Genomic DNA, 13,051 nt, shown 5'->3' with positions numbered 1-13,051 from the left:
TATTATAATCAACACTAGCAGGTCTATTTCCTAATGCACTCTATCAGCACAAAGTCAGGTCAACGAGAAGTTGGTACACATCACCGCTAGTTACTATGAGTAACTAGAACTGTGTGGCTAAACGTGTTTAATTGCAGGCAATTGCAACTATCTGCAGGTAAATGAGGGTAATTGTGGTTAGCTGCAGCTAATTGGATTCACACAATGGGGAACAGCTGTTGACACCATCCGCAAAGTCCAGCCATTAACATATATCAGCCTTTAAACACTTGATAAATTATGAGATTGAATCTGCTACACATATTTTTCTAAACACTGTTGACTATTATCAGAGTAGTTTTTTTCCTCACTTATTTTCCCAGATTTGTTGCAGGGTATTTTACCAATGACCTGCATTATTCTCAAAACTGACCATGTTCAACCCCCATGTCTACATAATACAAGTGACCATAACAATCAGGGACAGGAGCTCTGAATTCAAAAGGAATGGAAGGTGAGACATGTCAGTCAATAAGGCACAGCTGATACTGCATTTATCAAACAGAGTCAAAGAAGAACCATCTAACACTGCTGTGAGCCAAATGTTACAGCAATCCAGCAAGTCTGACTACCCCTTACTGTGCACAACAAATCTAATAAAAGATCCTGGAAGGAATCTTGAGGCAGAGACCTGCTGTGAATTATACCTTACACTCTCTTTGCCTGCGATGAATGTTGGCATGGCTGTAAGTGGGCTCCTCAGGTCTTTCCTGATGTAGATTTTCTCTGTAGAAGCTGCGCAGTTTGCTGGCTTTTCCCGTTGTGCTTCGATTGGTTTTCTCTCACACTGAACAGCTAACATTAGAAGAGAAATTACAACACGTTACCAACACAGTGAGGTTTGTGTCTTCTGAGTACATCCGCAGCCTCTCCTAGCTCGACATGGCATGCAAAGCTGCTTGTGGTTCACAGAATCATAGAATACAAAAGGAGGTCATTCAGTCCATCAAGTCTGTACCAAACACAATCCCATCCAGGCCTTATTCCCATAACCCCACACATTTACCCTGCTAATCCTCCTGACACTAAGGTCAACTTAGCCTGGTTAACCAACCTAACCCACATATTTTTGGACTTCTTGGCAATAAAAGGCAGCCCTAAGCAGCATTCTGTGCTTCTTTGTGAAAGACATGCAGCAATCCTGACACTCGGGATACCTTCCCTGTTCTCTGCCTCAGACACCCTACTGAAATGGACAAGGAGCTTTATCCTGGATGCTCAGCAGACAGAGACACGGATTCAAAGCTTTACCCAGTTGTGTCCAATGGAGAAAGGAGGCACTGTCAGACCTGGTTCCAGGTAATGAGGTGCCAAGAGGATTAAGTATCAATAGGGGATGATTGAGAGGACAATGTTCAGTTTTTCATAAGGTTGGCTATAGAAAAGAACAAGGAACAATCCAGAGGAAGAATAATTAACTGAGGGGAAGTCAACTTTAGTGAAGCAAGAATAGATCTGGTCCAAATAAATCAGAACCAAAGGTTGAAGGGAAATACAATAACTGAACTAAAGAAGAACAAAGAACAAAAACAGCCCGGGAAACAGGCCCTCCGGCCCAACAAGCCTGCGCCGCCATCTCAACACCACCAGTCCCCCTCTCCACCCACGACCCTTGTCTAATGTTTTATGGCCATCCAGATTGAGGGAAACTGATTTAGGGACAATTTATTCCTGCCAATCAGCCTAACAGCACATCTTTGAGGTGTGGGAGGAAACTGGAGCACCCGGAGAAAACCCACGCAAGCACGGGGAGAATGCGCAAACTCCCACAGACACTGGCCCAAATCCATGTGTCTGCACAGCAATCAGCGATAGTCACTGAGCTGTCGTCTTGCCCAGTATCTGGTCCAGTTTAGGCACACACTAACGACATGAAGCACTAGGCCAATCTCGAACAACCAAGAGCAACCCAAGTACGACCCATCGCGTGTATGCCCCTCGTTGGACACAAGGCGGACCGACTTAAAACCTGTGAATGGAAAGGAAAAAAAAATTATTATTGTACCATATCCATTTATCTTACCAGGGACGCCCCAATGCTAATGACCCTTATTTAAAACAATCTTCTATATCCACCCATCTCCAACCCACTCATGTGCCTGTCTAAGTTACTCTAAAATGACTCTAGCGTGTTTGCCTCCACCACCTTACTTGGCAGAGCATTCCATACCCCCACTACCCTCTGTGTGAAAAACCTCCCTCTAATATCTGTGTTATACCTCTCCCCCCTCACCTTAAGTCCACGGCCCCTTGTCCTACGTGTCTCTATTATAGGAAATAGAAACAATCTTCAAAGAAGAGATAGTTCAAGAGCTGTCAAGGTATATCCCCATGAAGGGGAAAGTAAGGGTAAGTGACTCTAGAGCTCCCTGGATGACAAAATGAGATGAAGTAGAAAAGAGGTACTTATGATAGATGTCAAGTGGAGAATACAACTGAGAACAGGCTATACATAGGGCTTTAAATAATGGGGTGGGGGGTGGTTTCAACTGCATGGAAAATTATAAATAAAGTTAAAGGGAAGAAGTGCTCAGGAGAGGTTATTAAAGACTCCAGAACAAATAATAGGACAGAGTGTTTGGAAAGGGTTAGGAATCTAACTTCAGGCACAGCAATAGGGACGACGAGAAGGGGGCAGTCAATGCAGAACTGAGGGTGTTGTATTTGAATGCGCGTAGCATTTGAAATAAGATAAATGATCTTGTAGCGCAGATTGAAATTAGCAGGTGTGATGTGGGCATCACAGAGACGTGGCCGCAAGGGAAACAAGGCTGGGAGCTAAATATCCAAGGATACACATCCTATCAAAAAGACAGGCAGGTGGGCAGAGGGGATAAGATTACCTTGGTTAGTAGGAAATGAAATTAAATTGGAAGGAAGTGATATAGCGTCAGAAGGTACAGAATCTGTGTGGGTAGAGTTGAGGAACCGCGAAGATAATAAAACACGATAGGGAGTTATGTATGGGTCTCTGGGCAGTAGTCAGTAGATAGAAATGGCATTTATGCAAAGTAATATAGTGATTGTGGGAGACTTCAATATGCAGATGAACTGGGAAAATCTGGTAGTGGATCCCAAGGAAAGGAATTTATAGAATGTCTATGAGATGGCGTTTTGGAGCAGCTTGTGGTAGAGCCCAATAGGGAACAGGCAACACTGGATATGGTGATGAGGCAGACTAGGAGGCAGTGGCCATGATAGAATTCACCCTGCAGTTTGAGAAGGAGAAGCTGAAATCAGATGTAATGCTACTACACTTGAGTAAAGGTAACTACAAAAGCATGAGGGAGGAGTTGACCAGAGCTGATTGGGAGAGGAACCTAGCAGGAAAGACAGTGGAACATCAATGGCAGGAGTTTCTGGGAGTAATTTGGAGGAGACAGCAGAATTTCATCCCAAAGAAGAAACAGCATAAGTGGGGGGATACAAGGCAACCATGGCTGACAGATTAAGTCAGGGACTGCATAAAAGCACAAAGAAAAGTATACAATGTGGCAAAGATTAATGGGAAGGCTTTAAAAGCCAACAGAGGACAACTAAAAAAGCAATATGGTGGGAGAAGATGAAGTATGAGGGTAAGCTTGCCAGTTTTATAAAACAAGATTGCAACAGTTTTTTAGATATGTAAAGATAAGAGAGAGGCACGAATGGACATTGGGCCACTGGAAAATGATGTTGGAGAAGTAGTAATGGGGAACAAAGAAATGATAGAGAAACTGAATAGGTATTTTGTATCAGTCTTGACAGTGGAAGACACCAAACATTCAAGAGAGTCGGGGGCAAAAAAGATAAGTGTGGTGGCCATTACTAAGATTAAGGTATGAGGGAAGCTGAAAGGTTTGAAGGTGGATAAATCATCTGCAACAGATGGACTACATCCCAGAGATCTGAATGGGATAGCTGAAGAGATTGTGGAGGCATTAGCGGTGATCTTTTAGGAACAACTGAAGTCAGGGAGGATCCCAGAGGACTGTAAAATTGCTAATCTAACATTCCTGTTTAAGAAGGGAAATTATAGGCCAGTTAGCATGAATTCAACCATTGGTAAGATTTGAAAGTCCATTATTAAGAATGAGATTTTGGAGTACTTGAAAGTGCATGGTAAAATTGGATAAAGTCAGCATGTTTTCATCAAGGGGAGGTCAAATCTGTTAGAATTTTTTTGAGGAGATAACAAGCACGTTAGACAAAGGAAAGTCAGTGGACATTATCTACTTGGATTTCCAGAAGGTCTTTGACAAGGTGCTGCTGAATAAGGTAAGAGCCATGTTAGAAGCAAGGCACTAGCATGGATAGAAAATTGGTTGACCAGCAGAAGGCAGAGAGCAGGGATACAAGGGTCCTTTTCAGGATGGCAGCCAGTGACTAGCGGAATTCCGCAAGGTTCAGTATTGGGACCACAATTTTTCACTTTATACATCAATGATCTACGTGAAGGAACTGAGGGCATTGTGACCAAGTTTGCAGAAGGTACAAAAATAAATGGAGGGCCAGGTTGTACTGATGAAGTCCGGGACAGCATAAAAGCAAAAGGAAAAGCATATAATGTGGCAAAGGAAGGCTTTAAAAACCAACAGAGGACAACTAAAAAAGCAATATGGTGGGAGAAGTTGAAGTATGAGGGTAAGCTTGCCAGTTTTATAAAACAAGACTGCAACAGTTTTTTAGATATATAAAAGGTAAGAGAGAGGTATGAATGGACATTGGGCCACTGGAAGTAAGGAAGCAGAGAGGCTGCAGAAGGACTTGGACAGATTAGGAAAGTGGACAAAGAAGTGGCAGATGGAATACAACGTGGGAAAGTGTGAGGTTATTCAATTTGGTCGGAAGAAGAGGCATAAACCATTTTCTAAATGGGAAGAAAATTCAGAAATTGGAAGTGCAAAGGGACTTGGGAGTCCTTGTTCAGGACTCTCTTAAGGTTAACTTGCAAATTGAGTTTGTAGTTAGGAAGGCAAATGCAATGTTAGCATTCATTTCAAAAAGACTCGAATCCAAAAGCAGGGATGTAATGCTTTATAAGGCTCTGGTCAGACCACCACATTCGGAATATTGTGAGCAATTTTGGGCTCCATATCAAAGGAAGGATGTGCTGGCCTCGGAGAGGGTTCAGAAGAGGTTCATGAGAATGATCCCAGCATACAATGCTTGACTTGTGAGAAGTGTTTGAGGACTCTGGATCTGTACTCAATGAAGTTTAGAAGGATATGGCGGGAATCTCAGTGAAACTGACAGAATACTGAAAGCCTGAGAGAGAGTGGAGGTGGAGAAAATGTTTTCATTGGTAGGAGAGATTAAGATCAAATGACACAGCCTCAGAGTAAAGGGACGATACAACCAAGATGAGGAGGAATTGCTTCGGCCAGTGCGTGGTGAATCTGTGGAATTAATTGCCACAGAAAGCTGTGAAGGACAGGTCATTGAATGTATTTAAGATCAAGATAGAGAGGTTCCAGATTGGCAAGGGGATCAAAGATTACAGGGAAAAGACAGGAGAATGGGGTTAAGAAACATATCAGACATGATCGAATGGCAGAGCAGATTTGATGGGCTGAATGGCCTAATTCTGCTCCAATATTATTGAACATAGAACATTACAGCGCAGTACAGGCCCTTCGGCCCTCAATGTCGCACAGACCAGTGGAACAAATCTAATGACCCTCTAACCTAAACTATTCCAATGTTATCCATATGCCTATCCACTGACCATTTGAACGCCCTTAAAGTCGGCGAGTCCACTACTGCTGCAGGCAGAGCATTCCACACCCTTACCACCTCTGAGTAAAAAACCTACCTCTGACATCCGTCCTATAACTACCACCCCTTAATTTAAAGCTATGTCTCCTCGTGTTAGCCATCACCATCCGAGGAAAAAGGCTCTCACTGTCCACCCTATCTAACCCTCTGATCATCTTGTACGCCTCAATTAGGTCACCTCTTAACCTTCTTCTTTCTAACGAAAATAACCTCAAGTCCCTCAGCCTTTCCTCATAAGACCTTCCCACCATACCAGGCAACATCCTGGTAAACCACCTCTGCACCCTTTCCAATGCCTCCACATCCTTCCTATAATGCAACGACCAGAACTGTACGCAATATTCCAAGTGCGGCCGCACCAGAGTTTTGTACAGTTGCAACATGATCTCACGGCTCCGAAATTCAATCCCTCTACCAATAAAAGCTAACACACCGTACGCCTTCTTAACAACCTTATCAACCTGGGTGCCAACTTTCAGGGATCTATGCACGTGTACACCGAGATCTCTCTGGTTGTTGACACTACCAAGAGTCCTTCCATTAGCTCTATATTCTGTACTCCTGTTACTCTTACCTCACACCTCACACTTTTCCGCATTAAACTCCATTTGCCACCTCGGCTACATTGACTTTTTCCTGCGTGAATACTGATGAAAAATATTCATTTAGTGCCTCTCCTATCTCTTCAGGCTCCATGCACAACCTCCCACTACTGTCCCTGCCTGGCCCTAATCTTGCTCTAATCAATCTTTTATTCTTGGCATACCTATAGAAAGCTTTAGGGCCCTCCTTGATCCTACCTGCCAAAGTCTTCTCATGTCCTCTTAACTCTCTCTTTAGCTCCTTCCTGGCTAATTTGTAACTCTCCAATGTCCTAACTGAGCCTTCATGTCTCATCTTTACATAAGCCTCCTCCTTCCTCTTCACCAGAGATTCAACTTCCTTAGTATACCACGGTTCCCTCACTCGACCACTTCCTCCCTGCCTGACAGGTACATATTTATCAAGGATTCGCAGTAGCTGCTCCTTGAATAAGCTCCACATTTCAATTGTTCCCAGTCCCTGCAGTTTCCTACTCTACCCTATGTATCCTAAATCTTGCCTAATAGCCTCATAATTACCTTTCCCCCAGCTATAACTTCTGCCCTTTGGTATATACCTATCCCTTCCCATCATTAAGGTAAACGTAACCAAATTGTGGTCACTATCACCAAAGTGCTCACCTACCTCCAAGTCTAACACCTGGTCTGGTTCATTATCCAGTACCAAATCCAATGTAGCTTCACCTCTTGTTGGCCTATCTACATACAGTGTCTGGAAACCTTCCTGCACACATTGGACAAAAACTGACCCCTCTAACGTGCTTGAACTATAGCTTTTCCAATCGATATTTGTAAAGTTAAAGTCCCCCATAACAACTACCCTGTTACTTTCGCACCTATCCAGGATCATCTTTGCAATCCTTTCCTCTACATCTCTGGAACGTTTTGGAGGCCTATAAAAAACTCCCAGCAGGGAGTTTTCCTGTTTCTAATCTCAGCCCATACTACCTCAATAGACAGGTCCACATCAAATGTCCTTTCTGCCACCATAATACAGTCCTTGACTGACAATGCCACACCTCCCCCTCTTCTACCACCTTCTCTGCTCTGACTGAAACATCTGAACCCCGGAACCTGCAACAACCATTCCTGTCCCTGCTCTATCCATGTCTCTGAAATGGCCACAACATCGAAGTCCCAGGCACCAATCCAGGCTGCAAGTTCATCCACCTTATTGCGTATGCTCCTTGCATTAAAGTATACATGCTTCAACCCACCCTCCCGCCTGGCAATACTCTGCTGCGACCTAGAAATATTATCCATGACCTCCCTATTCTCATCCTCCTGTACATTGGAGCTACAATTCAGGTTCCCATCCCCCCCTCTGAATCTGTTTAAACCCCCCTGAATAGCATTGGCAAATTTTCCCCCCAAGATATAAGTACTCCTCTGGTTCAGCTGCAGACCATCCCTTTTGTAGAGGTCCCACCTACCCCAGAATGATCCCCATTTGTCCAAGTATCTGAAACCCTCTCTCCTGCACCATCCCTTTAGCCACGAGTTCAAATGTTCTTTATGGTCTTATGAATATAGAGGCTTCAGATGCAAAGTGAAAAAAATGAAAACAAGAAGCAAAAAGAGAGAATGAAAAGAGGCCAGCAGCTAACATATAAGGGAATTCAAAAGCATGGAGATCATTGAAGAATGGTCAGAGAACTGAGGTTGATTAGAAACAAAAAAGAGATTTATCAATGGAGCCAAATGGATGAATGCTTTGCATCTAGTCCTTATGTTGTTCTGACACTCCAGCTACAGGGTAATACTTACATTCTATTTTCATGCCCATCTCTAAACATTTTTGAAGCCTGCAGAACTGACAACGGTTACGATGATGCTTGTTGATGACACAGTCTTGACTGCTCCGACAGCTGTATGTCAGATTTTTCCTCACACTTCGTTTGAAGAATCCTTTACAACCCTCACAGCTGACAGCTCCATAGTGACGTCCTTTAAAAATAAAGGTATATAAAATTACATTGTCAGATTCTGGTGACTGAAACTGGAAACAAGCTGAACAGAATCAGCCTCAAGCCAAGTTTTCTGGCTTTCACAAATCTGGGAGTGTCACTGCAAGAATGTTTAGCTGGTCCCTGTGCCTGTATACCCAACATCATGAGTTAAAGAATTGCATTTTAATAACACCCCTTTTCACCTTAGGTGGTCCCAAAGCATCCCACAGCTAAGTAACTATTAAAATGGATTGCTGTTATAATGAAAGAAACTTATCAGACTATTTCTGAGCAGGAAAATCCCACAAATAGATCATTTGTTTTTATTAGCCAGTATAGTCGGAATAACTTTGCTGGGTCTTCTTAAAATACGGTCATGGGATCTTTTGCATTCACCTGAGAGGGCAGATTCAACATCTCACCAAAGAGTCAGCACCTCCAACAATGCAGCACTTCCTTGGTACCACATTGAAATGACAGCCTGGATTATGGGCTCAATATTCAGGAGTGAAGCTTAAATCAACAACTTCATAATTCAGGTGACATGGCTTCCCACTGAGTCATGGCTGGCAGTTATATCTGAGGCAGTTTTTACATTGGCAATTAAAATGGTAATAGTATGCATTATTATGTATTTTAATTTGAAAGAGGAAACTTTGTGCTGGTGAAATGGTGAGTCAACGCACAGGCTTCGATTCAGCTCTCTGTTTCCTGTTCATAGAATCTACAGTGCAGAAGGAGGCCATTTGGCCCATCAAGCTTGCACTGATAACAATCCTACCTCGATCCCATCCCCATGGTGTTGAGTGTGAAGTACTCTGAAACATAAACTCCCTGCAATGAATTGATCTGAACTGATTTATTATTGTCACATGTATTGGGTTACAGTGAAAAGTATTGTTTCTTCTGGACAAAACAGATAAAACATACCATTAATATAGTACATAAGGTACATAAGGGAGAAGGAAAGAATAGGATGCAGAATATAGTGCTGAAGATACCAATAGGGCAAGGAGAAAGATTAATATGTGACAGGTCCATTCAGAAGTCTGATCATAGCAGGGAAGAAGCTGTTCTTGAGTTGGTTGGTACGTGTTTCCAGATTGTTGTATCCTTTCCCTGATGGAAGAAGGTGGAAGAGAGTATGTCTGGAGTGTGTGGCGTCCTTGATTATGCAGCAGGAAGTGTAGTTGAAGTCAATGGATGGGAAACTGATTTGCATGATTGACTGGGCAGTGTTCACAACTTTTTGTAGTTTTTTGTGGTTTTGGTCAGAGCAGGAGCCATATCATGCTCCGATGCATCTGGAAAGGATATTTTCAATGGTGCATCTGTAAAAATTGGAGAGACTTGCACTGAACATGCCTAATTTCCTTAACCTTCTGAGAAAATAGAGGCATGGTGGGCTTTCTTAACTTAGTGTTGGCATGGAGGGACCAGAACAGATTGTTGGTGATCTGAACTCCTAGAAACTTGGAGCTCTTGATGATCTTCACTGTAGACTGAGGCATGTCCTCCACTACATTTCCTGAAACTGATGACTATCTCCTTTGTTTGACTGACATTGAGGGAGAGATTATTGACATCATACCATTTCACCAGATTCTCTATTTCCTTCCTGTACTCCATCTCATCATTGTTCGAGATCTGACCCACTGCAGTGGTATCATCAGCAAACTTGAAAATTAAGTTGGAGCAGAACTTGGCAGTCATAAGTGTCTCAGGAGTATAGTGAGGAGCTGAGGGCACAGTTTTGTGGGGCACCAGTGTTGAGGACAACTGTGGAACAAATGTCATTACCTATCCTTACTGATTGTGGTCTGTGAGTTAGGAAGGCTAGGGTCCATCTCAGATTCAGTCGCAGAGACAGGAGCTGAGGTCTAAGCCATGGAGTTTGGGTGGGTGGAGGGGGGAGTTTTGTCGAAATAATGGTTTTGGAGGCTGAGCTGTCATCAATAAATAGGAGCATGGCATCTTTGATAGTTCTGCATAGGTCACATTGGATTTATTGCATAGGTTAGAGTCACCCAACTTGAACACCTTAGCCCTGGATTTCAGGAGGTAAAGGATATCCCTGTTGATCCGTGATTTCCAGTTGGGAAACACTAGGATCAGTTTCTTTGGCACACAGTCTTCTACGCACTTACTAATGAACTCTGTTACTGTAGTGGCATACTCATTTAAGTTGATCACTGAGTTCGTGAATATTGACAAATCCACTGTGTTCAACACAGTCCAGAAGGAATTCATCTGTTTCCTCAGACCAACATTGCATGACTTTCTTTATGAGATTCTCCTGCAATGGGTTAAAAAATACAAATCTGAGATGTAACTTTAATCCAATGTCCTTCAGTTTTGATAGGAGTGAAGTACAAAGGATTTTGAAGTATGTCGGTGGAGTTGGATGCAGAACAAAGAACAAAGAAAATTACAGCACAGGAACAGGACCTTTAGCCCTCCAAGCCTGCACCGAACATGTTGCTTGACTTACGTACATGAGGTTGAGAATAGGGAGGTCATGGATAAGGTTTCAAGGTCGCAGCAGTGTATTGGCAGGCGGAAGGGTGGTTTGAAGTGTGTATACTTAAATGCTAGGAGCATACACAATAAGGTGGTTAAGCTTGCAGCCTGGATTGGTACCTGGGACTTCAATGTTGTAACATTCGGAGACATGGATAGAGCAGGGACAGCAATGGTTGTTGCAGGTTCCGGGATTTAGATGTTTCAGTCAGAGCAGAGAAGGTGGTAAAAGAGGGGGAGGCGTGGCATTGTTAGTCAAGGACGGTATTACGGTGGCAGAAAGGATGTTAGATGGGGACTCGTCTACTGAGGTAGTATGGGCTGAGATTAGAAACAGGAAAGGAGAGATCACACTGTTGGGAGTTTTTTATAGGCCTCCAAAAAGTTCCAGAGATCTAGAGGAAAGGATTGCAAAGATGATCCTGGATAGGAGTGAAAGTAACAGGGTAGTTGTTATGGGGGACTTTAACTTTACAAATATTGATTGGAAAAGCTAAAGTTCGAGTTTGTTAGAGGGGTCAGTTTTTGTCTAATGTGTGCAGGAGGGTTTCCTGACACAGTATGTAGATAGGCCAACAAAAGGTGAGGCCACATTGGATTTGGTACTGGGTAATGAACCAGACCAGGTGTTAGACTTGGAGGTAGGTGAGCACTTTGGTGATAGTGACCACAATTCGGTAACGTTTACCTTAGTGATGGAAAGGGTATATACCGAAGGGCAGGAGTTATAGCTGGGGGAAAGGAAATTATGAGGCAATTAGGCGACATTTAGGATACATAGGTTGGAGAAGGAAACTGCAGGGGATGGGGACAATTGAAATGTGGAGCTTGTACAAGGAGCAGCTACTGCGAGTCCTTGATAAATATGTACCTGTCAGGCAGGGAAGAAGCAGTCGAGCGAGGTAACCGTGGTGTACTAAGGAAGTTGAATCTCTGGTGAAGAGGAAGAAGGAGGCTTATGTAAAGATGAGACATGAAGGCTCAGTTAGGGCACTGAAGAGTTACAAATTAGCCAGGAAGGAGCTAAAGAGAGTGTTAAGAAGAACTTGAAGAGGACATGAGAAGACTTTGGCGCATAGGATCAAGGAGAACCCTAAAGCTTTCTATAGGCATGTCAGGAATAAAAGAATGATTAGGGCAAGATTAGGGCCAGTCAGGGACAGTAGTGGGAGGTTGTGCGTGGAACCTGAAGAGATAGGAGAGGCACTAAATGAATACTTTTAATCAGTATTCATGCAGGAAAAAGTCAATGTAGTCGAGGAGAATACTGAGATACAAACTTTTAGACTTGACGGGATTGAGGTACATAAGGAGGAGGTGTAAGCAATTCTTGAAAGTATGAAAATAGATAAGTCCCCTGGGCTGGATGGGATTTATCCTGGGATTTTCTGGGTGGCTAGGGAGGAGATTGAAGAGCCTTTGGCTTTGATCTTTATTTCATCGTTGGCTACAGGTATAGTGCTGGAAGACTGGAGGATAGCAAATGTTGTCCCCTTGTCCAAGAAGGGGAGAAGAGACCATCCTGGAAATTATAGACCAGTGAGCCTTACTTCTGTTGTTGGCAAAGTTTTGGAAAGGATTATAAGAGATAGGATTTATAATCATCTAGACAGAAATAATTTGATTAGGGATAGTCAACACGGTTTTGTGAAGGGTAGGTTATGCCTCACAAACCTTATCGAGTTCTTTGAGAAGGTGACCAAAGAGGTGGATAAGGGCAAAGCAGTTGACGTGGTGTATATGGATTTCAGCAAAGCGTTTGATCAGGTTCCCCATGGTAAGCTACTGCAGAAAATACAGATGCATAGGATCGAGGGTGATTTAGCAGTTTGGATCAGGAATTGGCTAGCTGATAGAAGACAGAGGGTGGTGGTTGATGGGAAATATTCAACCTGGAGTTCAGTTACTAGTGGTGTACTGCAGGGATCTGTTTTGGGGCCACTGCCGTTTGTCATTTTTATAAATGACCTAGATGAAGATGTAGAAGGATGGGTTAGTAAATTTGCAGATGACACTAAAGTCAGAGGAGTTGTAGACAATGACGATGGATGTTACAGTTTGCAGAGGGACATAGATAAGCTGCAAGGCTGGGCTGAGAGGTGGCAAATGGAGTTTAATGCGGAAAAGTGTGAGGTGATTCACTTTGGAAGAAGTAAAAGGATTACAGAGTATAGGGCTAATGGA

At 43.1% G+C, this 13,051-nt stretch overlaps 1 protein-coding gene across 1 annotated transcript in view; it reads right to left on the bottom strand.

Moving 5' to 3' along the window:
• Positions 1 to 13,051, bottom strand: part of LOC145340407 (nuclear receptor subfamily 2 group C member 2-like) — a 263,492-nt gene that overhangs the window by 124,523 nt on the left and 125,918 nt on the right. Inside the window, exons 5-6 of the mRNA XM_080184880.1 lie at positions 8,166 to 8,345; positions 687 to 834 (exon numbers count right to left, since the gene is read on the bottom strand). Coding sequence (XP_080041006.1) covers positions 687 to 834; positions 8,166 to 8,345 — 328 coding nt within the window. The remainder of the gene's footprint in view (positions 1 to 686; positions 835 to 8,165; positions 8,346 to 13,051) is intronic.

Source organism: Carcharhinus amblyrhynchos, chromosome 3, assembly GCF_965287045.1.
Source record: "Carcharhinus amblyrhynchos chromosome 3, sCarAmb.v2.hapA, whole genome shotgun sequence".
Taxonomy (NCBI): Eukaryota; Metazoa; Chordata; class Chondrichthyes; order Carcharhiniformes; family Carcharhinidae; genus Carcharhinus; species Carcharhinus amblyrhynchos.
This window is presented reverse-complemented; position numbering and strand designations above follow the sequence as displayed.